Source organism: Spea bombifrons, chromosome 1 (assembly GCF_027358695.1).
Source record: "Spea bombifrons isolate aSpeBom1 chromosome 1, aSpeBom1.2.pri, whole genome shotgun sequence".
NCBI lineage: Eukaryota > Metazoa > Chordata > Amphibia > Anura > Pelobatidae > Spea > Spea bombifrons.
Window position 1 is genome coordinate 29,343,865 of NC_071087.1, and position 26,924 is coordinate 29,370,788.

General features: G+C 39.9%; 1 protein-coding gene across 1 annotated transcript; it reads right to left on the reverse strand.

Moving 5' to 3' along the window:
• Positions 1-26: 26 nt before the first annotated feature.
• Positions 27-24,444, reverse strand: CEP44 (centrosomal protein 44). Its single transcript, XM_053459660.1, has 11 exons — positions 24,260-24,444; positions 16,248-16,344; positions 11,366-11,513; positions 10,953-11,099; positions 7,998-8,102; positions 6,322-6,462; positions 4,907-5,119; positions 2,693-2,768; positions 1,126-1,253; positions 934-971; positions 27-159 (listed from the first exon to the last, which is right to left on the reverse strand). Exons 2-11 carry the CDS (start codon positions 16,334-16,336, stop codon positions 111-113), a joined length of 1,134 nt encoding a protein of 377 aa, XP_053315635.1. The 5' UTR covers positions 16,337-16,344; positions 24,260-24,444; the 3' UTR covers positions 27-110.
• Between the last annotated feature and the right edge of the window lie 2,480 nt (positions 24,445-26,924).

A 26,924-nucleotide genomic window follows, 5' to 3' on the forward strand; every position in this document is an offset into this window, starting at 1 on the left:
GTATTTAAAAAAAAATACAACATACCTTATATATAAAAAAATATTTTATTAGAGATCGGCTTACAACCAAATATCAAATTGTTTGATAATAAAAAGGAAATAAAAATAATCTATGATGATTTACTTGAAATTTTCAGTAGTTGCGTTGTTTCTTCCATCCTACCAACAGAGAGAAAAAAAAATCAGGTCATACTTAATGGATCCAGTCACAAAACAATCCGTCCATGCCAGTTATATATTATATCGCACATACATAAATATCCTGGCTTCATTCACAAGCAATGAACGTACATTTTATTCCCACAGCAATAGCTGGTTCTGTAGCAATACATATACATGATATAATTAGAGAGAGAGAATCGATAGAGAGAGCTATCCACACCTACCCACTTTTAAATGTTTTACTTTATACATAACCTTATTGTATAATGAATTACGCAGCGCTTGTTACAATACATATATTCAAGGGGCATGAAAAAAAATACAATTTGGTTAGTATTACAGAAATAATACTAATAATATTAATTACACATAAATGGATTAAATTAGGAAGCCCTCACTCACACCGATCGGTAAAATACACTACAATAGACATTAACTGAATATTTAACATAAACCGGCACCTTGGGCTTTTTTTTGCATATATACTTTAAATTGGAAAAGTGATGTCAAACGGTGACTTAAAACTCAGGCAAAGCGCATTGTGAAACACTTCAACCAAATATCCTGGACAAATTTCAGTAACACTTCCAAAACCATTAAACAGGTTTAGTTAGAGTCCCTGATCATAAACTGTTAGTTTGGTCTGAAAACAAATGACGCAAGATGTTAATAAGCAGAAATTGGTTCCACACCTTGAAGTGCCCAATACCCTCGATATACAAATATCTTATTTTAGCTTTAATCTGAAAGGAAAACGTGATTTTTACTTACATTTTACCAATCCTCTCCATCCTTTGCCTTGCCGTTTCCTGTAAACACATTTTTCCGGTGATCACTTTATTACATCATATACAGGATTTAGAATCTGTATGGCTCCTAGCTGGACATTTATCTATACTAATGCTTGCGTGTTCTTTTGACCCTACGATGGAATTCACTAAATCATTTGCCAGCTTTACTTACCTTTGGATTTTCTGTCAAGTTGCTGTGATTTATGTCAATAGCTATGGGAGATATGTCTGCAGATAGCAAGGAACTGTATCCAGAGGACTGATGATGGTTCTCGTGGATATCCCCCTTAGCCTTGAAATCTGTGCAAAAAGGTTTCATTTTTAGTAACCTATGTCATCTTGCTTGGTCAGTTGTAAACAACTTGATTTACTATACACAGTCTGCGATGCAATGTTTGGAATAAACCATGGGGTTTTTTCCATGATGTTTTCAAAGTTAATTGCAGACAGGGAGTACATCAAATGACCCAGCTTCAAAAGAATGTATTGATAACCATCAGAGATAAGACCAATATAAGACCAACAATGAAATATGGCATTCAGATGCCCCAGAAGGACAAATACTGTCCAAAATAGCTTCTTTTTTTTTTTTTTATAAAAAAAGAACTGTTTCCGCTACATAGGTTTTTCAGAATATGCTATCTCAACTCTGTATTCATATAACTTCTCTTCTTTGAAGAGGTTTGTTTGGAGCTTTTTTCCTAAATGTGACGCTCTACAAATAATTAAAATTAGTAAAACAACTATTGAAACCGTACACAGAATGGCAGCTATTCTTTCAGGTCCTGTCCTAACCGGGTGAATTCTATTCTGCAGAACCACTAGATGGCAGTAGGACCACATAGCTGATTGTAAAAGACGCAAATATTGTCTCGTACGGATACCAAAGCGAACCATTAAAAAGGTATTGCATATTTAGAAATGTACAGAAACACTGCTACAACTACTTGCGGCATAGCATAAAAATACCAGTCAACATATCCCCGTCCAACTTAGCAAAATAACCATCTCTCATTCACATCTAAAGAATCAGTGGGGTTTCTATGAATAAAATATAAAATGTTTCTCATTGAAAGTTAGAGATTTGTCATGTGCTTGGGTCGGTTCGCCAGAGGCATGAAATATACCAAACCGCTATGGGATACTTTGGCGGCAAAGACATCAAACCCAGATTTCCATGCATGAAACACTAATTAAACTGTAAAATGGTGGTGGGGATGTATAACAACACTACTGGCGATGTCTATTTAACTCAAGATGGGGATCATTATGAGTAAGAAATCCCTCTTTCCAAACAAGAGACATAGGACTCCACTTGTTCCATTTAACCGATTACCAAATGCAGATTGAAACCAATGTGTGTAAAGAAGGAAGTATATTTTGTTTTGTTGGCTTATTTTATACAGCTACATAAAGAATTGAATTTGCTTGCAACGTTCTAACATGTAGAGATTTCAAGAAGAAAAGAAGCTTTTTACTTGCACACATATTATCTGCATCATGGCCGTCGTAGCACTGCAGCTCCCATCGACCTAGTAAACATGGGAGCTTTAGTCCTACTAGGAGTGATGGCAGTGATTGCCCATTGCAGCGCTACAGCAACAGCCCTGAGAAAATGTTACTTCTGTGTTACTACAAGCAAATGACCACTTTCTAGTGGGTATAATTATTACTATTATTATTATTATTAAACAGGTGCTTCCTGTTTGACGCAGTTAGTCCCAACTATGGAAACTCACCTCTGCAGGCTTCGTTTGTCATTCTACTCGACGTGCGTTCATCACTTATGGCTGTAAATTCTGATGACAGGTCTCTCTGAAAGCATCATAAATTATGTTTATACAATATAGATTTATAGATTAACCCTATATACAGTGATGTGAAAAAGTTTCTGCCCCTTATTGGTTTATTCCAATTTTGCTTATTTGTCACATTTAAATGTTTCAGATCATCCGACTAATTTGAATATAAAACAAAAGACAGCATGAGTAAACAAATCAGGTCGTTTTTAAATCATTTCATTGATTAAAGATAAAAAGAGTTAATCAAAACCTATATCATCCATGGGAAAAAGTAATGGCCCCCTAAAAAACCGCAAACGTTTGCGATAACTGGCAATGCGTCTTTTACACAGCTGAGAAATTGTGGAGAAATTCTTGGCAGATTTGTATTAATTCAACCACTTTGGATGGTTTTCAAGCATGAACTTATTTCTTATGGTCATGCTACAGCTTCTCAATCGGATTCAAGTCAGCCGCTCCAAAACCTTAATTTGGTTTCTTTTTGAGGCATTCAGATGCAGACTTGTTTGTGTGCTCCAAATCTTTGTCCTACTGCATAACATAACTGAGTTTTAGGTCAACACCTGATGGCCAGACATTCTCTTTCCACCAGTAATGGCAAGCTGCCCAAGACCATCACTAGCAACAATGTGTTTGACTGTTGGTATGATCTTATTATGGAATGCTGTGTGCTGTGGCTTTACGCCAGATATAACAGCGCACGTCTTCCAAAAAAGTTTGACTTTTGACACGTCAATCCATAGAATGACCCCCAAAAGTCTTGGGGGTCATCAAGCTGTTGGTCAGCAAATGTGAGACAAGCCCTTTTGGTCAGCAGTGGTTTTTGCCTTGCAACTTTTTTTGCACAGTCTTTCTTATTATGGAATTGTGAACACTGACCTCAACCGAGGCGAGCCAGGCCTGCAGTTCTTTACATGTTAGTCTGGGTTCTTTTGTGACCTCCTGAATTAGTCATCAATGCGCTCTTGGATTAAATTTGGTAGGCCGGCCACTCTTGGGAAGTTCAGCACTGTTACAAGTTTCCTCCATTCATAGATAATGGGTCTCACGTTGGTTCGCTGGATCTCCAGAGCCTTAGAAATGGCTTTGAAACCCTTTCCAGACTGATAGATGTCAATGACTTTGTTTCTTATCTGTTCATGAATTTCATGAGATTTCAGCATCATGCGCTGCTTTTTGAGACCTTTTAGCCTATTTCACTTTGCAAGTTCTATTTAATGGATGTTTACAAGGCTGGCAGTAATCATGCCTCGGTGTGCCAAGTGAAATTGAACAATTATGAATTATATTTGATTATTTTTCGGTTAATTTAGTATCCAAGAGGGCAATTGCATTTTTCTCATAGCGCCAGGTAGGGTTGGGTCCTCATTTAAAAAAACTGAATTTTGTTTTTACTCACTTTGTCACGTCGTACTAAAATAAGTTGGATGAACTGACACGTGTTACGAAAAATGGAAGAAATCAGAAAGGGGGCAAATACTTTTTCACTGCACTGCATCAAGTTTGATTTGATTCTTCATCCACCAGTACTTATATTGCAAATGCCTTCTTCTTAAAATCAAGCTTGAAATCGAACCATAAAACACTAGCACAGTTAAAAACAACAGCCAGGACTTCATCTTCCTTATGAAGGATACCAGGGCCTGAAGCTGCCTTATCAGTTACACAGTGCTACAGACCTTATTAGCCCGATAATCACAATTAAAAGAACAATTTAGCAGTAGTACATGTAATATTCCACTTACAGAGAATACCAGAATCTAATACAAGTTCGTACTTCCTCTCCAGTACAGCGGCAAATATTATAATACTTTTTAAGCATTGATATTAATACTTATTGCAACAGCTTTTGGGATATGAACTCAATGTACGCATTACCATCTGGCAATACTATGTATGTAAGCGATGGCACAAATTTTAATAAATAGATACAGTCCAGTATTTTAGAAGATTTTACTTGTTTGCCTGAGACGAGAAGAGTTAAGCTAAATAACCTTAGCTAACAATATTAGTCTACACGTTTGGTAAGAATTTTGCAAACAGCTGTACTTCAGATGACCCTGAAAAATAAAGCTTTTGCCCTAAACTCAATACTGTAACACAATGAATATTTTCTCTCAGAGGATAGGACACAAAAACTTAGTGTCTCACCTTCTTTGAATTTATGAGTCGATCTGTTTCCAGGAGTAAAACACGGCTAAGAAGGTTATTCCAATCTGTCTCATCAATAATTATTTTTCCTTTCATTTCAGTCTCTAAGGTATGTATTCTTTCTTCCATCCAATCAAACCTTTGTAGTTTTTCTTGGCATTCAGCTATCTGGATTTTAAGTAACTCAATTTGTGTTGACTCATCCTTTGAAGCCTGTAAAAAAACAGTGCTTTATATTACAAAGCATAATAGAGCAAGCACTGGCAAAGAAAAGGAAAAAGAAATTGTATAATTTAACAAAATGCAAAGTGGGTGAGCAGAAGAAAAATCTAAAACCAATATTAGGCCTGACAACCCTTTTGCCTTCAAACCAGCATCAATTCTTCTAGGTAGTCAGGGGTTTGGTAGGCATATAGATAGGTGTATAATTAAACAATTATACCAAACAGGTGCTAATGATCATCAATTTAATATGTAGGTGGGAACACAATCATTAAAAAAAATGGGTGAACAGACAAAACTCACTAATAAGGTGAAGTTGCTGAAGGCAGTTTAATGTCAAAAGTCATGACTGAGCACAGCAATAAGACACCATGAGGTTATGCTGCATTAACAAGGTCTCTCCCAGGTAGACATTTCAAGCCAGACAGGGGTTTTCAGGTGTTATGTCAAAGCTCTTTTGAAGAAGCACAAAGAAACGGGCAATGTCGAGGACCGTAGACAAAGTGGTCAGCCAAGGAAACTTAGTGCAGCAGATTAAAGACATAAGCTTTCTTCCCTTCCCAATCGGAAGACGTCCAGCAGTGCCATCAGCTCAGCATTGGCAGAAAACAGTGGGAGCCTGGTACACCTTTCTATTGTATTGAGAAGTCTGGTCAGAAGTGGTCTTCATGGAAATCTACGGCCAAAAAGCCATAACACCAACTTGGAAACAAGGCCAGGTGACTCAACTATTCACAAAAACATCTGAGCTGGGGTGCAGAGAAATCGCAGCAAAATTTGAATTGTTTGGCTGCAGCAGAAGGCAGTTTGTTCGCTAAAGGCCTCAGGTGCAGAACAAGAACGAGTGTTTAAAGGTTGAGGCTCCTTGCAAGTTAATGATCTCCTTTACAGGTAAATATGTACGATGCAATACAATCAGAGATGCATCAGATTGGCCCCAAATTTATTCTGCAGCACGACAACAACCCCAAATATACAGCCAAAGTGATTAAGAACTATCTTCAGAAGTGAAGTGAATAAGGGCCCCCAGAGCCCTTATCTCAACATAAATTTTTAAGCTCTAATAGATTTAGTATTCCTCAGTATTTCATTTGTACCCGCGAGAGTGTTTACTTAAATATGAAGCTTTTTCCTTTTACAACATTTGCTACTATGGTAATATTATAACGGATATCTTCCATAAGGTTACATACCAAAGGTGTGCATGGGCTTTCAGGCTCAGATTCCGATACAGACGTCTCTTCTTCACTGGGCGGTGGATGAATTCTGGTAGCTGTACACAAAGGCGGCAAGTTCAGATCATGGCCTGTGTGGCGCTCCACCAGTGGCTTCTTCTACATTAGAAATCACAACAAAAGTAATAGCAGTAAAAACCACGGGAGGCATTATATCATTGCGTTAAAATACATTGGTTGTTCTAGTCTTGAATATATGTACTGTAAGCGCTGCGTAAATTGTTGGTGCTATATAAATAAAATATAATATTATAAATATTAATATTATGATTAGTAGTTCAGGTCTAGATTTTTTTGAAAGACACGTATAAACATTTTAGAAACATGTTTGATTTTGTTTTAAGCAGGTAAGAACGGTCATGCTTAATAAGAGTTCTATAAAACATGGGGGAGGGTAACAAGCAGAACAAGCAATTTAGTTATTTTATTTTACTGTCTAGGGAAATATGCTACGTCTTGTCATTAACACCAGGAAATTATTTATATCTTTATTAGCAATTGAATGTTAACAGGTCTTGTTAACCAAATGTAGAATTGCTCAAGTATGGATCAATAATAATCTGCTGATTTCATTACTAGCATCCTATGAGGCATATTCTAAATTCAAGAGCAGACGGCTTCCCCACCAGAACGTTATAAAGCTCCAGAGACGTTTATACTTACAAAATAACTCAATTACAAAAGCAAAATCCTATCATCCCTGCTGTAAACAAACAAAAAGGTGTATTCCATTATTAACCATCATAAAACCCCTAATAGGAGAAAGCCACTGAAGCATGAAAAGAGGGAAACAATGGAGTGCATAGTGAATATGGGTGCGCGCAAGAGAGGAGCCCCATGGAACGCATCTACTGCAAGGCAGATAGCCCTGGGGTGATGGGGCAGAGCAACTGCATAGCAAAGATTCCATAATACATCTAAGCATTTGCATTCATAAATAGAAGGTGATGCTCAGCCATCACACGCATTAAAGTGCAAACGATGGCTAGCGTGTACCTTTACACACGGAAGACCAAAATAGTCAATGAGATGAGGAATTTGCTACAGACGCTTGCCTCTGGGCCAGTTCGGTGAACTAGAATTCATAGGACTATATATCACTGTTATCATGATAAATCGTAAGACAAAATTTAGGTATCAATGTTTAAAAACATATAAAGTTTGGGGTTTTGGGTTGCATGCTCCATATTTATCAGCAGCTAGCAGGCAGCCCGCTGCAATGGAGACACGATCTGAGCAATCCATCACTTTGTGCAGAGTAGAGCTACATAGGAGATGAGCTCTCTTTGCCAGCTACATATCTGCTATGTAGTTTTCACTCTAGGGCTTGGCACAATGAAATATGTTTCTCTAACACGCCTATAGTGTTTAAGCAATATAGAGATTATCAGTTTAAAAGTTCCCCCTGCATTCATGCAAATCCTATTTACAAGGTGATAAGATGGTTGGTCTGTCTCACATGTTGATATACAGTGTTTTGTATCTGTTTGTTTACTAAGTAGACTTAACTGTAAAACACAGGATTCGGCACAGCGACATGTTGACTTTACTTTGATACTTAAACGTAAATAAAATCTTATAAAACATTAAAAAAGGCATCCTTTGTATACGCCAACTGTTTCAAGGTTACCCACCTGGCTTTGTTCAGCTTGTGGTGGTTGCACATATGTCTCTTCAGGGTAAAAGATCTCACATGTATCTTTAACAGAAATGTTTTTCTTTATTGGATGGGGTTTAACCTGTTCAAAAGGGGGATAAAGCAGCAGTCATTGCAAAAGTTGCACAGAAACATAGTAACAAAAAAATACAACACCCGCACAAGGCACAGAACGTCGCACGATGCTTAGAAATACCAGCAATCTGGACATCAACTAAACCTACAAACATATCCCGGCAATTTGTTTTGCATGTATTGTGTACTCCGGGGCTGTTATCTATTCTTTACATGAACCCTCCATGTCACCAAAACTTGCTTTATCTTATATATAATAGGGACTTGGTACAACATGCTTTTAATATTTAATAACACTCAATAGGTCAAGAAAATCTATGATACTGAAAATAGATGATCCTGATAGCAGTCTATGAGGGGTTTTTTAAACAGTAAATTAAAGCCAGAATTGTGTTAAAAAAATATTTGGCTACCTTTCACTTGGTACTTTTTGCCAAAAAAAAATTAACTAACCTTTGCCAATAAAAGGATTGTGTCTATGTAGTTATTCCTGAAAAATTCTTGTTTGAACAGACATTTTAATTACATTCCTGTGTAGGCCAAACATAGTTGGAAGCCATGCGTATCATATCAATTAACTTAAACAAAGGAAACATAATACACAATTCGGTTTTATGAAATATGAGTTTATTGGTGACATAAAGGCCACGGCAATAAAACAATCACTTTTACTACTGACAACACATTTTATTTGCGCTAGATCATAAATCAGAGGTTTCAGGAGGTCTACCTGAGCCAATGACTGACTTAGCTGAGCAGGGCTAATCTTAAATGATACTGAGCGGCTAATAAAATAATAATAACCAGATATGATGGTTTACTTATTTCCCACATCTTCTAATCACATACAATTGAAATAAAAAGCTAAGTAAGCCTCTGTGCTTTCCATGAAAAGTCTTGTGGTTTTCTTTTAACGTCCGCTTATATGTAGGAAGGATTATTAGGGAGAGTTGCTGAAGCCCAAGCAAATTGGAACGTGCACCATGTGACTCGGCCAAGAAAAAAAGCAGAACAGACACTCAACAGGAGCACGTTAACAAAAAAGCCATACGTCAATGTGTAAGGGTACGTGGATAGAAAATTATTTAAAAATAAAGAATGAGTAGAGGTGGGAAAGATGGTTGGTGGCTTAGTCTGATCTGAGCCAAGCATGACTTATCCAGAGCATAAGGATCAGTAGGAGTCCCTGCAAGAACCTCAATAATCGGAGGTGATAGGGCCACTACAAGTCCAGTTCACACGCTACCATGCTTGTAGGTAATCAGGCTGTTAGTAGAGCTTTTAGTACATCTCCTAAAAGACGCATCACTCTCATTGTCTCACAAGCTAAACATTTAGATGTGAGGTTTCTGCTGAATAGTAAAAAGGTCTCGATAAAGGGAGGCGAGTACAAGACTGTAAGTCAGGCCCTTTTGGTCACCCATGGGCTCCAATAGTATGGCATCAGAACATCAACAAATATTTCCACATTTTTCAAAATATGTATACTTTAATTGTTGGAAAACAGTTGCAAATGACAGCCACACTTACTCATCTCCTCCATGATTAAGATATATAATTGATAATAGACTACTTATAAAAAAAAATAATAATATTTGTTAAATACCCTGAAAGATGTTAAGGTTTTAGACACAGCTTGCATTTTGTATGGCTGTACTTTGACAATGACCTTGGAACTTCACGTACATTCCTTTATAAACATATCAGTGGAATATGAAGCTTTGATTAATTATCTTTGTACTTTACTTAAACATGACTTTTGTGTCTTAGCGTTAGGTCAATTTTCTTAAGACAGGAACAAATGAGGGTGTTATAGAGGGATTCAACGATGAGAAGATAGTGTCGTTGCTGACCTAATAAGCCCAGTAAGAAACGGCAAGTAACAAGGAAAGATCCATAGTATGACATCTATTTAAACAGAACATTTATCTAGATGAAAGAGTGGAAAATTATAAAGGTCTTAAGCATTACACAAGGTTACTTTTAAAATGCTGCTATATAGCATGGACATTTGCCTTATTCCAAAGAGCTTCTCGACCTAAAGAGCTAAGGTTATTTAAAGGTCTTTGAATTCCATGACCTTTTTTTGTAAAAAAAAATAAAATTGGGGTTCTACAATTAAATGATGGGGACACAATGTGGACATTAGGTTACTTGCAGTTAGAGTTTTCTTCAATAAACCATTAGCTTGCAGATAAGTTTTGGTTTGGGGCAAGATTTCAATTCACTATGCATTATGAAGGGCTGGACGTGATTAATGCCTAGTGTAAGGTAATTATTTTAACTATGCATTATACAGGGCAGCTCTGTTCTTCCTGTAGAAGAAACTTCCATGCCTTTGACAATTATAATTCCCAACACACAGATGTGCGCCTAACACCTTTAGGTAAAGTTGTGGAAATGTAATGAAATGAGAGACAATGCAATATCTTGTATATTTATTTTCTAATGAGGTAAGTAAATGCAATTCTTGGCTGTGTGCAATAAGAAAAAAACAATTCAATAGTTCTCCCCTGTAGTGTTATGTTGATGACTGAAAACAGAGAACACATTCAGAAAGAAAAAAAAAAAAAAAAAGAATAAAAACAATTGAACCAGAAAAATAGAATTTGATGCTACTTAAGAACCGTTCACCTTATCTCTTAAGTCTTACACCTTAATCACCCTTTGGTCTTATCTCAGATTCAAGATAGCCATGTGCCTCTCCTATGCATGTTTAGGTTCTCTTACTGTATTAGCTTCTACCACTTCTGTTCCACTTGTCCACCACCAGCTCAGTAAAGTAAGACTTTCTTACATTAAATTAGTCATGATAACGTCAAGTGTTTCACCATTATAACAACCAGCCTTATTGTACCTTGTTTTTATTGATGAATTCTTTGTGTTTCTTCATTACACAGTCAATAATGTCACAGACGATCTGTATCTTCCTTTCAGAAAACGCATACTGGAGGAACTGCTGTTTTGTTAACACAGGCTTATAGTTAAACACATCACGTAGAACCTGGAAAGAGCATGTAAACATGTTTATCGCCAGTATAAAGGATAGTTCTTTACCTTCCCGCATGCAGTTAAATTTAACCTGTCCATCTATCGGGAGATTTGAAGACTGGATGGCCATTAGAACCATTGCGGCTTTATCCCAAGGCTATTGGGAAGAATAACTGGCACTACTAATGAAATGATCACACGGGTCATACATCGGGGGTTTTTATGTAAAAGCTACAGCCAAACGATGCACGGAATGTTTTAGATATTAGCACGTCTTACCTTATAAACGGAATCAATGAACCTCAAGTCACTCTTTGCTGTAAGCTCTATATCCAAAGACACCAGAATCTCCGCAATGTGCGTGGAATAGCAAGTGAATGCGTAACTTATGATGGGCAATGACGCGGAAGGATCTCCTTTCACCAACCTTTCATGGAGAACACGAAAAAAAAACACAACCCAACATTGGTGAATAGCAAAATACTTCTAATCAAATATGGGGAGTCAAAACGGGGGATAACATACAATGGTATTATGTCGCAAGTAAGCTTGCTTTCTCACTTGTTCTAAACTAGTTCAAATTAACAGAACTAGCAGTTTTTATGCGCTCACATTATCCATAATCAAAGCTGCCTATGGAGGACTCAATAACATGGCATGGACCTTTTGCGCATGCTGCTCTCACTGCTCCTGGGCTGTGTAATAATGAAATTGCAGATGTCAAAGACACGGTAATAGTTCAAAGCAAAAACTCCAATGAACAGACAGTTTTATTCTGTGGACTTTAGCTTTCAAGTCTGCAAATAGGCTCTGTATGTAAATAACGATGAATTCACTGTACCACTTAAAAACGCACATAAAAAAACCTGGCACACCTTCGACAATACTGAACCACAAGTAAACATACAATAAATATAAAATATAGTATAAAATGCACGTAAAACGGAAGAAAGATTTTTTTCTTATTATTGAACGGAAGTCAGTGTTAGTAACAGGCTTCTAGTTTGTGACGTGTCGAGTTCTGTCGGATTCTTCATGTGATAATGAGCTTTCCAGAACTTACTCAGACAATCCACGGGCTTTTAAGAAATGTTCTAGTCACCCCCCATGTCAGTACACAATTCATAAACAAAGATACAAATGAAAAACCTGCTGTAGACGCACGCTATATTTAGACAAAAACACCATCTGAACTCTTCTAGTTTCGGCCAAACGAGATGCGCCTGCCATAAACAACTTCAAACATTTCTACGCAGAGTGCTGAGAAAAGGCTCGGTGTCTGAAGGATGAGACTTCACAAAGCTTTAAAAGAAACCAATATGGAAAACAGGCGCTTTGCGAAGTTAAATCTTGGAACTACGTGACAGCCGTGTACAAGCCTTCATGAGCAGAGCAGGGAATTTAGTTGCAGAACAAAGTACAAGGAATTACGTATGCAATAGGAAAATTCAGAATGTGTTCCTTACAAAACAGAAAAGTACTTTCAAACATCTCCAACGTATCCCTCCGTACAAGCAGCACAACCCGAGTCTGCTCTGCTGCAGAGACAGATTAGAAGTGAACTCACACGTATTTCATATGAGTTAGCAAGGCGAGTGTCCGCACCAGGGGAGCCCTCCTGCTAGTAAAAAGTACGACTCCTAAGACACTTTGCTAAACTGTGGGCTACACAAGATTTTACTGTAATTCAGCTTTATTAAAATACAAAATGCTGCGTCTCGTTCGGAAGAGCTATGCTACCAAGTATAGCAGTATTCATGTGTGATGCAGAGAACCCTGATAGAGCATCTCATGGTAACATTTAAAAACAAAATAGTTGGTGCATTATAATTCAGGAGGGTTGCCAGGTAGCTCTTGGACCATGCTGGAATAACAACTCCCATGATGCGCAATCAGTATCCTAAAAGAACCATATTTATGGAATATCTTCCTTTTTTAAGCAACCAAACTTTTTAGTGGTAGTGTGTGTGTAATATATATATATATATATATATATATATATATATACACTAGGGCTGCAACTAACGATTATTTTAATAATCGATTAGTTGGCCGATTATTTTTTCGATTAATCGATTAATCGGATAAAAAAAAACAATATGCAAATTTTTCGTTTATTTAAAATAATTTAATGAACTGGATGTTAAAAACAACTTAAAATTTACATTAACATTCTTATTTTGTTATGATGTAATAAAAAACAATATTTTCAAAGTACAAGAACCCAAACACAATATTTATGAAACAAAATAACCCCAAACATTCTGAAAAGAGGTGGACTATTACTGTTCAAGAAACTTTGCCCCAGCCCTGGCACTTTGCACCCAGCACTTTGCACCCAGCACTTTGCCCCAGCCCTGGCACTTTGCACCCAGCACTCAGCACTTTGCACCCAGCACTCAGCACTTTGCACCCAGCCCTGGCACTTTGCACCCAGCACTTTGTATCCAGCACTTTGCCCCAGCCCTGGCACTTTGCACCCAGCACTTTGCCCCAGGCCTGGCACTTTGCACCCAGCACTTTGCCCCAGCCCTGGCACTTTGCACCCAGCAAGCACTTTGTACACAGCACTCAGCACCAGCACTTTGCACTTTGCACCCAGCCCTGGCACTTTGCAGCCAGCCCTGGCACTTTGTACCCAGCACTGGCACTTTGCACCCAGCACTTTGCACTGTGCCCCTGCACCCAGTCTCCAACTCTGCCCTGCACCCAGCCCTGCCCCCACACTCACACTCTGCCCTGCACCCACTCTGCCCTGCACCCACTCTGCCCTGCACCCACACTCACACCCTGCCCTGCATCCCCACCCCCACTCTGCCCTGCACCCAGTCTCCCACTCTGCCCTGCACCCACACTCACACCCTGCATCCCCACCCCCACTCTGCCCTGCACCCAGTCTCCTGCCCTGCACCCCCCACCCCCACTCTGCCCTGCACCCCCCACTCCCACTCTGCCCTGCACCCCCACCCCCACTCTGCCCTGCACCCCCACCCCCACTCTGCCCTGCACCCACACTCACACCCTGCATCCCCTGAAACCCCACCCCCACCCCACCGTGGACCCCCACCCCCGCGAACCGCTCTGTGCGAATGGAGCCACTCGCACAGAGCGAACCGCTCTGTGCGAATGGAGCCACTCGCACAGAGCGAACCGCTCTGTGCGAGTGGCTCCATTCGCACAGAGCGATTCGCTCTGTGCGAGTGGCTCTGTGCGATCTGTGCACATAGACATGAAGAATACTTACCTCCGGAACGCGTCACATCCGTCACGTAGCTAGAAGGCGGAGACTGCAGAGCGTGTAGCAGAAGCGGGGAACGCTCGCGGAGGTAAGTAAAAGGAGCCGAGTGCTCCAACAACGAATCGATCACTCGATTAATCGATAACGGAAATCGTCGACAACGATTTCCGTTATCGATTATTATCGATTTTATCGATTCGTTGTTTCAGCCCTAATATACACACACATACACATACACACACTTATATACATACACACAGTGGATATAAAAAGTCTACACAACCCTGTTAAATGCCAGGTTCTTGTGATGTTACAGAATGAGACAAAGATAAATCATGTCAGAACTTTTTCCACCTTTAATGTGACCTATAACGTGAGCAATTCAATTGCAAAACAAACTGAAATCTTTGAGGGGGGAGAAAAAATAAATAAATAAATAAATAAAGGGCTCTGGGTGGTCCATTCCAAAACTTTAACTTTAATCTCCTTCTGGTGAAGCCATGCTTTTGTGGATTTGGATGCGTGCTTTGGGTCGTTGTCGTGCTGAAAGGTGAATTTCATCTTCAGCTTCCTAACGGGCGCCTGAAGGTTTTGTGCCAGAATTGCCTGGTATTTGGAACTGTTCATAATTCCCTCCACCCTGACTAAGGCCCGGTTCCAGCTGAAGAAAAACAGCCCCAAAGCATGATGCTGCCCCCACCATTCTTCACTGTGGGTATGGTGTTCTTTGGGTGAGGTGTAGTGTTGTTTTTGTGCCAAACGTACCATTTGGAATTATGGCCAAAAAGTTCAACCTTGGTTTCATCAGACCATAACACATTTTCCCACGTGCTTTTGGGGGACTTGATGTTTGTTTTTGCAAACTTTAGCCGTGCTTGGATGTTTTTCTTTGTAAGAAAAGGCTTCCGTCTTGCCGCCCTACCCCATTCATATGAAGAATACAGGAGATTGTTGTCACATGTAGCACACAGCCAGTACAGCCAGAAATTCCTGCAGTTCCTTTAATGTTGCAGTAGGCTTCTTGTAAGCCTCCCTGACCAGTTTTCTTCTCGTCTTTTCATCAATTTCGGAGGGACGTCCAGTTGTTGGTAATGCCTCTGTTGTGCCATATTGTGATGCATATCTGAGATGCAACTAGGCAAATGTCAGGTAAGTCCTAATAGAACAGCTGAACTTTATTTGTGATTAATCAGAGTCACTTTAAATGATGGCAGATGTAATGACTGCTATGTAACATGAGTTTGAATGTGATTTGTTAATTCTGAACACAGCCCCAGTTATAAGAGGGTGTGCACACACATGCAACCAGGTTATTGTGAGTTTTTTGGGGGGGGGGTTCGTTCTCCTCAAAGATTTTAGCTTGTTTTGCAATTGAATTGTTCACATTAAAGGTGGAAAAAGTTCTGAGATGATTTATCTTTGTCTCATTCTTTAACATCACAAGAACCTGGCATTTTAACAGGGGTGTGTAGACTTTTTATATCCACTGTATACCCCCCCACACACACACACACTCAATCATTTTAAGTTGTAACAAGAAGCGATCTCTCTTTTTGATTAAGCAAATTTATTGTATTGAAACAGACTCTAACATGCATCCCAGCACCGGCATCCCTAATAAATATGCTTTCCAGAGCAGAGACCGATGAGGCTTAAATTTTGCATTCCATGTATGAGCATCACAAGTGAAATTAACTGGAACCCACACACTGTATAAGGCAAATTCATAGTACATTGCAACAGGTTGTCACCTACATCACACATCAACTTTTCAGTTAAGGTTACAGAAGACTAAACAATAAAGCTGATTTTGTTTGGTTCATGTGCTGTGTCTGCAGATTTTAGCCAGTCAGCCCCACAAAGTCAAATATATTCATTAAATGTATTAAACTTTTATATGAAGGAATATTAGAGACCTCTTACCCAGAATAATCCACATCTCTTGGATAAGTGAGAAGTCTTAATCTTTGTTCTAACTTTCTTATTCCTGCTTTTACATCTCCGGTTGCCATGTTCTTATCTAAGAGGACAGAATGAAATGTTCAATGCGGACATAAGACAAGAAATCAAAGATTTTACAAACTGAATTTTTTATATATAAAAATGTAAAATAAAAAGTTATCCTGATACAGAACAGAAACAATGACATACCATTCAAACCACTAGTCACGAGAAGCAGTCACTAGCTCACTGACTTAACTAAGCATTATACAGGGCCAGCCAACTCTTCACGTAGCAGAAGTTACCTGGTGTTGGACTTTTATAATGTAAAGTGAAGGAGGTGAAACCACAACTCCTCAGCAGTAGCTTCCCTTTAGTAAATACAAACAAGAGGCAACTGTTATTGCTACAGCTGAGAACAATAGGGTAACAATAAGTATATCACGTTCACGTTATAGGTCACATTAAAGGTGGAAAAAGTACTGACGTGATTTATCTTTGTCTCATTCTTTAACATCACAAGAACCTTGCATTTTAACGGGGGGGGGCAGGGTTGGTGTAGACTTTGTATGTATATATATATATATATACACACACACACACACACACACACACACTATATGGACATAAGTATTCGGACACACTTTTTAACTACTGAATTCAGGTGTTTTATTCAGACTCATTGGCCAAGGAGTATAGAATCAAGCACCCATCCATGCAGTTTGCATTTACAGTTTGCATCTTCGTTCTGAAGAGCTCAGTGAATTCAAGCGTCACATCACCAAGTACAATGCCAAGTGTGGGATCAAGTGGTGTAAAGTAGAGCCCTGCGCGAGACTGTTTTTTTTAAATTCCGCTCCCGCAATGTGTGTGTCCCACTCCTGCGCACCCCCTTACCTGATCTGCAGATTTCCTGCACATTCCCGCAAGGATGTCTTCGCGTTGCTCCCACACAGCGTGTCTTCTCTTGTTCTGCCCAGGAACCCAGCGGAGTTACGTGAAGTGACGTAAAATCATGTGACTCCGCTGGGTTCCTGGGCAGAACAAGAGAAGAGACGAGACGAGACGTTGTGTGGGAGCAACGCGAAGGCAGCCTTGCGGCAGTGCGCAGGATTACCGGGACCTGCAGGTACACTGACCGCCCGCAACTCCTGAAAAACCACCCATGCCTGCAAGTTTTTTGATGGGTACCGTAAAATAATTGTTTACAACATTAACAATATTTCTGATACATTTGATGTTATTTTAATGGAGAAAATATCCTTTTCTTTTGAAATATATATATATATTGCTGCACAACATTATTTACAGAAGGAACTAAATCACTGGATTTGCATAAATAAAAACAATTTTGATTAATGTCAAGCGAGGGTTTGATGGATGTGTGGCAATCCAAGAAACCCTGTATCTTACTACACCTATGTAATATATAACATGCTACAAATACATTGACCTATTACTATATGCAATCACCTAGCTCTGGGCCACTGAGGTGTTACTGTAGTAGCCCACAGGGCAGCCTAAAAGAGATGTCGTCTTTGGTTAGTCCAGTGGCCCTGACTGTTGTATTTTAATTGCATTGGCTGTAGGATGGATCTGCTAACAAATGCTATATGACCCTGTAATAGCGCGGCTCATCAACTAGATAAGAGCTTTTGATCAGTCGCAGCAAGATGAAAATAATAAATGTCTTTAAACACTGCTTTACAAATAACCATTTAAACTGAAATTTTTTTTTCCAGTGTCTGTAGATTAATATGATGGGTTTTATTTTTTTGATCTTAAAGTAGGCATTATGAAGGCAAAGAAACAAAGCTGCAGATATTAACATCACACCATTTGTCTTGCTGATGCATCCAAAAAAAATTAAACAATATTATTTTGAATAAGGATTATATATACAAGCCATCTGCAAATCATTTATTTTTTCATATGCTTTAAGTGAATTGGATACTTCATGGACATCATTTCCAAAGTATAGTATAAAACACGGGAAATAGAGCGATAGAGCTCCAAAAAGATCGTTTTAACTGGTTTTACAGTTGGATTCTCTCCGGAATTTGCTTTCCATGATGTGTTAAATGATTCCGTAACGCACTAATGCCCTAAACAGGACAGGATTTATATATTTTTTTTATTGAAGCACACTTATATTTGATAGATTGCAACTAACCCTTTCCAATCCAAGGTTTTTTTTTTGTTTTGTTTTTTTTCCTTCCATATGTTTTTATGCCAGTTCTAGAGAAACTGGATGTGTGTGTATATATATATATATATATATATATATATATATATATACCGTATTTGCTCGATTATAAGACGACCCTGATTATGAGACGACCCCCCAAAATCTGAATATTAATTTAGGAAAAAAAGAAAAAGCCTGAATATAAGACGACCCTATAGGAAAAAAGTTTTACCGGTAAATGTTAATTCATGTAAACGATTACATTTTTTAATAAAAGCTATGATTGAGAAAAATATTTTTTTGTTTTTATTTCCTTGTATTTTCCAACCTGCCCCCCAGTTACGTACATCTGCCCCCAGGCTTGCCACTCCAATATGGCACTGTGGCCCATGATATGCCTTTTAACCCTCTATGTGCCACTGTGCCCCATGATATGCCTTTTAACCCCCTATGTGCCACTCTGCCTCCAGAAATGCCTTATACCCCTATATCCCATTCTGGCATTTAGGGGGTTAAAAGGCATATTATGGGGCAGAGTGGCATATAGGGAGGTATAAAGCATTTCAGGAGGCAGAGTGGCGTATAGAGGGTTAAAGGCATTTCTGGAGGCAGAGTGGCATTCAGGGGGTTAAAAGGCATTGTATAGAGCACTCTGCCTCCAGAAATGCCTTATACCAGGGCTCGACAAATCCCAGGCGCCAGGTCGCCATGGCAACTCAGAATTTTGTCCTGGCGCCTAGGAGTTTGTCAGCCTCTTACATTCACAAAAAAATGCCCCCGTGTCACCACGCGGGGGCGCTGCTGTTGCTGTCTGTCCAGGAGTCTGGGCAGACAGCACAGCCACTCCGAGTCCGCCCCCGAGCCTGTGATCACTCCCACGGAGTGATCCTGTAGGCTGAAACCGCGATTGCAGAGAAACCTGCAATAGCGTTTTCAGCTACCACAGGCAGCTTCAGGAAAGGGGGTTCAGTGTTGATTGGGTCCCCACACAAGTGTGGGGACCTGACACAACATCCCCCTGCTGCCTGATCGCTCCATGAGAGCGACAGGGCAGCGTTAACCCCTTCAATGCCGCGATCGCGGCATTTAGGGGTTAATTCCCGTTTTTCAAGGGGCTCTGCTGCTGGTGGTCTGCCTGGAAGTCCAGGCAGACCAGCAACAGCAAAAACGAGCCCCCACAAGCCCTTTGATGACTCCTGTAGGCATGGAAGCCTACAGCAGTCATCAGAGACTCCCCCCTGCAATGGCTGGTTTATAGACCAGCAATTGCTTCCCAGCTGCCAGAGGCAGCTTCAGTGACAGGGGGAGAGGGTTCTTTGGTCTCCACATGAGTGTGGAGACCAGCCCCAACACCCCCCTGCTGCCTGATCGCTCCATGAGAGCGACAGGGCAGCGTTAACCCCTTCAATTCCACAATTGTTTATAACACATTCGTGGCATTGCAGGGGTTAACATTTGTCCCCACAAGCTTGTGTGGACTAAATATCAATCAATGCTGTGCTCCAATGAAACATCAGCATTGAAAGTGTTAAAAAAATATATATATCAAAAAAAATTATTTAAAAAAAAAAAAACCAAAAAAACAGCACTGACCTGAAAGTCCAGGGTGCTTCCAGGTCAAATGCTGTGAGTTTAGTAAGTGGGCTGATGATGATCAGATCACTCCTAACCAACTGTTAGTTTAAAAAAAAATCCTGGCTCCTAACTTTTTTAGCTGGTGCCTAGATTCACAACAAATTTGTCAAGCCCTGCCTTATACCCCTATATGCCACTCTGGCATTTAGGGGGTTAAAAGGCATATTATGGGGCAGAGTGGCATATAGGGAGGTATAAGGCATTTCAGGAGGCAGAGTGGCGTTAAGGGGGTTAAAAGGCATTTCACAGAGCACTCTGCCTCCAGAAATGCCCTATGCCCCCATTTAACACCCCCCCCACACTCACACACACACTGACTGGTGCTTCCAACTTCCTGTTGTATTGCCGGGGCAGCGGGTTTACGTCTACGCGATTCCCTGCAGCCGGAAGGAGGTGGAGTTGGCAGCGGGGGTTTGTCTGCGTCCATCGCGCAGACCTTCCCCGACTGTCAGAGATCAGAGTTCCCCGCACCAGTATATATATATATATATATATATACACATATACATATATACACACATACACACACATTTTATATTCATGAATGATATACTTATTGTTACCCTACTGTTCTTAGCTGTAGCAATAACAGTTGCCTTTTGTGTCTATTTACTAAAGGGAAGCTATTGCTTGGAAATAATAATAATGCTAGTATGAGAGAAAAAAACCTCCAACAAATCTATACCTTTTTTTGCAATTATGTTTACAACTCTTACACCGTAAGTGCCACTGATGAACAATAAACACATTTATGTCCCCTGATTAGACTTTTAGCTCTTTTTATTATTATTTGCCTTATCAGTGCAATACGGATGGGGGCCCTTTATGTTTGTCAGTGATGTCATAATGGCATCCCTGAGCTCATTGCTGAAAGCAGGATTTCACCCGCGCTGTACCCCTCCTGTGGAATTCCCTTCCCCGTTCTGTTTAGACTTCTGCCTCATACGCAACTTTCAAAACCCAACTGTTCAGGGAAGAGTACAACATTCCTTCCCAGTACTCCCACCCATCATAATCAAGCCATCTGAACAATCAACAGCTTCAACACATCATTGGAAGCAGAGCAACTAATCCCCATCCAAGCCGTCCTCTCCTATTGTCTCACTTCCCCCTCAACAACTGACTAGATCAGGGGTGTCCAAGTTTTTTCTGCAGTGGGCCACTTCATCAGAATTGTATACTAATTTTTCACTGTGATAAAATATAGCCTTTAATAAGATATGCAGATTGAAATAAAGTAAATGACACAAAACCTTTACTTTTCCCCTCACTGATTTCTTGGCCTAGAAAGTTTTGTGACTACAAATTCAGGATAATTAAAAATGAAATAGTTCTATTTATTCTAGGGATGCACCAAAATGAAAATTCTGGACCAAAACCTAAAATTCAGGGTTCACTTAGCCAAAACCGAAAATGACCCCCCACCTTTAAGGATAACCCCCCCACACACTTTTAATAAAAGTAAGTAACACACCACAATTGGACAAAAAAAATTAAACAATATGACTTGGCATGATAGGAGTGTGATTGCTAACAACAATCACACTCCTATCATACCCAGGCAACCAGTAAATGCTGGAACCTAGGCATGATGGGACTGTGATTGCTGTTAGCAATCACACTCCTATCATGCCAAGTCAGCCAGTACATGCTGGTACAGGGTGGCTGTAAGTGATGTGCAGACCCCATAATGCTGGCAGCATCAATACACATGGGGGCAGCTAGCCAGGTTTCAGCATGTAATGGCTGACTTGGCATGATAGGAGTGTGATTGCTAACAGCAATCACAGTCCCATCATGCCTAGGTTCCAGCACTTACACATCCATGCTATCACACACACATTCATTCATATACTCATTCATTCCCTCAATCACGCATACTCATTCAAACACCCTCCCCCACCCCCTTACCTGCACTGCAGCTCTCTCGATGCCGCTCACAGACTTCAGCAGGGGGCGTGGCCTCCCTCTGTGTTCTCTTGTACTGCACAGAGGAAGCAGGACTGGAGCAGAGTCATGTGATATCACGTACAGTCACGTGACTCTGCTGGGTTCCGCTTCCTCTGTGCAGTACAAAAGACCCTCCCACAGGTAAGTAGCAGGCCCTTGTGATCCCGGTTGCCCTGGCTGCCGATCTTATGCGGGCCGCACGTTGGACACCAATGGAGTAGACGGTAAGCTTGCAAGAGCAGGGCCCTTCTCTCCTTTGCACCAGTTTGTTATTGTATGTGAAATTGTTCTATGGAATCTGCTGGCGCTTATAAATAAATGTAATGTAATTGTTATTTTTTTTCAATATTATTTACATTTCATAAAAAAAAAATAAAAAACTTTTCCTACAGCGTAGCGGCGCTTGTTACAGATAATTGGTTGGTATTGCTATTGGCAGCCTGAGCTCCCGTGCAGCAGCTGTGAAAAACACATGACGTACAGGTAAAGGTAATCTTGCCAAACCTTTGGCGGACGTACCTGTATGTCTATAGGGTAACGAAGGGGTTAATATATTTAGGGTGTTCTATATCTGCATAGCATACTGTAAATCTCATACATTGCTTTGCCTCAGTGTTCCGGATATGATTTGTTCCCCTTGACGGAAAGCTGAAGCGAGTGCATTGTGTTATTTTGTACGATTCGGTGTAGAAAGTTTCTGTCACCTGCTTGTTAGCAGCTTTGGCCTTACATGGATATTTTCAAATGTCTCTCCAGAATGTTTGCGCTGCTTTTCTCACATGCACTTAAGTTGATAAATATGTTCTATTTTAATGTGTAATGTATCATTTCGGAAGCAGAGTACAGGACCGAATCCAAAAACCGTACAGACCATTGCCCATCAATCTTGCTGCTGGCGTAACGCTGCACACATCACTCGTTCACTCAGCGCAAGTGAATACAAATTCTCTGCATCCGATTTGAAACACGGATTGACATGTATACATACAGAACCCAGCATTCGGGGCAATGTTTGTGTTTGCCATACCGTCCTGAGTACATGCGATATTGTCTGATCTCGGGAGCTAAGCAGGGTTGGGCCTGCTTAGTACTTGGATGGGAGGCTACCTTGGGACTGTGCACAACCCCAGAGTTGCAGGAGACCCTGTACTTTAGCTCCTTGATTTCATCACACACTCCTGCTGCAGAGAGGCCCCATAGAATGTATAGTTAAATCAACGATTTGCTTCAAATAATACAGGGCCAGCTCAGCCCTTCTTTCTGAAGAAACCTGTCAGTGTTGACCCTTCATAATGAATAGTGAATCGACAATGCAACCACAACTCTCCTGTAGGGCCCTGCGAAATTTGAATTTCATTCAAAAAGTTTTCAAAGAAATGGTATATGAAGCAGGGCTCTCTCCACCTAATGTATCGGTTTGTCTTAGTCTGTCAATTCTCACCTTATCATACCCCTTGAATATATGTATTGAATTAAGCGCTGGGTAGATTGTTGTCGCTACTTAAATAAAAGATAATAATTAATAAATAATGACTGCATGTGTCGTTATAGCAACACTTTAGAAAAAATATTTTTAAAAAATAACCTATAGGATAAAATAACTACAGAATAATAAATGATTCTACATCCATTAATCGAGTTTATATATATATATATATATATATATATATATATTATATATATCGTGTGTATATATTATATATAAATGGCCAGAGCAATTCATTTATTGTCATTTTGATTACAATAAATGATTTGTTCTGAAGTGTTGATATAGCTTCAGCAGATCAGAGCATTATACCGGCTATATGTGAATAGTAGATTCAATGTACATTTTTTTTTAAATGTCCCCTGCTTTAGAAAAGTTGTCTAACTCAAGCCTTTACACAGCAACACCTGCGAAAAAGCAGTACTGTGCTATAACCATGCATTAGCCCAATCTTCCCTTTCAATGTAAACAAATAGCAAACACTCTATACCATTGTTGTCATCACGCAACCCTTTAAGTGCCAGAATTTAGACATGGGCTGCAAGTTTATACGATACTTCAAGGGTTAAAACGCAACGGGGAATTCGTACTAAAGCGATGCACAATACATTATACGTCATTATTTAATATTGTCGTGAAATAGGAAAATAACCCCAAAATATGTGTGTACGTTACAGACACATCCAGTGACAGTTATTAGCATAAGCGACATATTGCCTGACACACAGTCCTTACCAGTCGGTAACAGCCAGGAACCCAGCAACGTATTCAATCAGAATATATTCCCACTCACTCCCAGGCGTTATAGTGTGGCGTGCCCTGTTTTGCTCGCCCAGACTCGGTAATACGAATTCAGTTGGGCTTCTCCCTCCCCCTTAGTAATTGAAACCTCCCGCCATTCAGAGGCAGATAGACCGCTCGAAACACGAGCGCGCACCGTGACGACCAACAGGGCACGCGCGTCCACAGAGCGTTCGGTTCTAACGTCATCACATAGCGACAGAGTTCTAAACACCGCAGCTTGTTTCATTTTTTTTTAACTGTTTTACCTGCTTGAATAGCTCCGATAAGACGTTTCGAACACATACTAAATTTAGGGGATGAAAATACCTGGAAAAGGTTGAAAAAAAAAATCTTACAACAAGCGAAGGTTACTGTTACTAGACGTGGTGTTTAGAACTCTACGTGTGCATTAACCCTTTGAGAACCGTCATGTGTAAATACGTCTTCATTGTTTTGCTAACATAATACCCGGTAATACATGCACGTTCTGCGGCAGGTGCTGATGTACAGTCTTCCACGGATGCATTTGCCGGGATCAGCTTAGTTTCATTGATGATATTTGGCCAATATACATATAAATAGCTAATACTGTCGCAGGGTTGGTAGAGGTCTCATTTAGGAGTAGCGTTAGAGTGCCAGCTTTCAGGACCACTACGATCTCTTCTTCATATGTTACCAAATTAAAGCTTGTGTCTCTACCGGAATACCGAATGTGTTTGCGCGTTTGCTTTATTTTAACTCCTTAATTGCCCAGAGTGGGGGTGGGCATCGGGAAAATCAACCTGTATCCTCGCAAAACACAAACATCATATTAAGGGATAAAAATTGTATATATACCCCAGTTTAATATCACGCGAATGTGCTGCTTAGAATACGCTAACAAAACAAGGAAGCGAAACCAAAACGCAAGTATGTTTCCGTCAAGTCGTTGTCACCGCTCACGTTGTTTGTGTCCTGTCATAAAGAGCAAAAGTGGAGTGGGCGGCGCCCAATGTAATCACGTACGTTAGCTGACGTACATACCCTAGTGCCATAGCAACGTTAAGCGTCTAAACAAGGAATGGCATGGATTTAAGGAAATGCAAGCTAGTTTGACCCTCTCGCCATCCCGTAGCCGGATGACACCTTCGTCACATGACTGGACGAAGCAAGTGCTAGTGGGTGGTTAGGAGACTGACAGGGAAGGGACGTACCTATAGAGCTGAGGGAGTTTACCTGTCAGGCTGTATACAGCCGGCAGATTCGCTGTAAGTATGCTGTCTAATTCGATATTGTGTGCGAATGCCCCCTGAGTGTCTCTTTAGAGTCAATAAACGATGGATCAGAAATAAATCCTCTATTCCAGTTGTTTCTAGAGCGATGTAAACACACAATGGCTGGGCGGGCAACATAGTCAGAGGTGCTGCTATTCTACTACTGCCAATGCTCCCTTCTCGAGTAAATTGTAAGATCAGATACCCCATATAGCAGGGCAATAAGGTAAAGCAGGGCATAATGTGATTTGCCTAGAGATTGTATCTGCCAATCCGGTGTCATTTGTTTCTTTCTAAATACAGTTTTACTCTCACATGTTCCAGGGCATGATATATTTGTCAGGTTCTATGGCTAGTTTACATGTTTTGTGGCCGTGCTGCAGTTCTTATCACGTCTGACCAAGAATGATCTGCCTGAGAATGATGGGAGTTGAAGTCAGTAGCTGTTTCCGTGCTTTTGCCATCTGTTGTGTAGATTCATTCTCTTATATTTATATGGACGGAATTAAATTCTTCAATTTCTTTTTCATGCAGAAGAAGAAAAAAATCAGAAAAGAAACAGCCACAAACAGGACTGTAAGTATGCCTTACGTGTTACGTGTTATGTGTTATGACACCGCATTCCTCCGTCTGAAACATGCATTTTATAAGCGTTTGTTGTCCTCGCTACACTCCATATCTAACGTATTTATTATATGCGTTCGTAGGTTACTGCATTATGTCGGAATGTCAATAACCTACAATTGTTGTACAGGCCCTTAACGTCTGTTAATTATTGCTAGGAGTTTCTTCAAATGTCAATGTTCAAAAAATAATTTTGCAAAACATGATTAATGGTATCTGCCAGAGAAAGGATTGATACTTTTACAACGGCTGCTATGGCTGTGAGGTCACATAGAGACTCCCCATATTTCTGTGTGAACATTGATGAAACACACACATAACTACGTGCTGTGGTTTATTTTATTTTTTTTACTGTACTTTTAAACTTTATTAAAATTTTGTGCCAATATCTTAAATATAGAGAAGCTTTTAAAAAAAAAAAAGGCCAAGCCTATAAAGTTAGGTATTTGCATTGAATATGTACGCGCGCATTGTTTCTTTACTACCAGCGCTTCCACTAATTCCAAAGAGATGAGTGTAATAAGTATATCCATGCCAGTATTCTGGATTTCACATGGTTAATAGATGCAAATAACATTGGTAAGCACAAATTACATACAATGCCAAGTCTGCTTCTTCTCTTGAATTTCCAAGTGTGATTTTCATGTTAAGTACGGTATATATTTCAAAATCTCTTTGTGTGTGTGAACATTTTTTTTCTGATGTGTAATAGGATATATTTGCTATTTATCTGAAAGCAT

What these genes read in the sequence shown, in the direction of transcription:
- CEP44 (XM_053459660.1), bottom strand. Translation starts at nt 16,336, where the DNA reads ATGGCAACCGGAGATGTAAAAGCAGGAATAAGAAAGTTAGAACAAAGA. An exon ending in GACAAACGAAGCCTGCAGAG is followed by an intron (nt 1,254 to 2,692) that starts GTGAGTTTCCAT and finishes CTTTTTGCACAG; the next exon opens with ATTTCAAGGCTAAGGGGGAT. An exon ending in ATGGAGAGGATTGGTAAAAT is followed by an intron (nt 160 to 933) that starts GTAAGTAAAAAT and finishes CTCTGTTGGTAG; the next exon opens with GATGGAAGAAACAACGCAAC.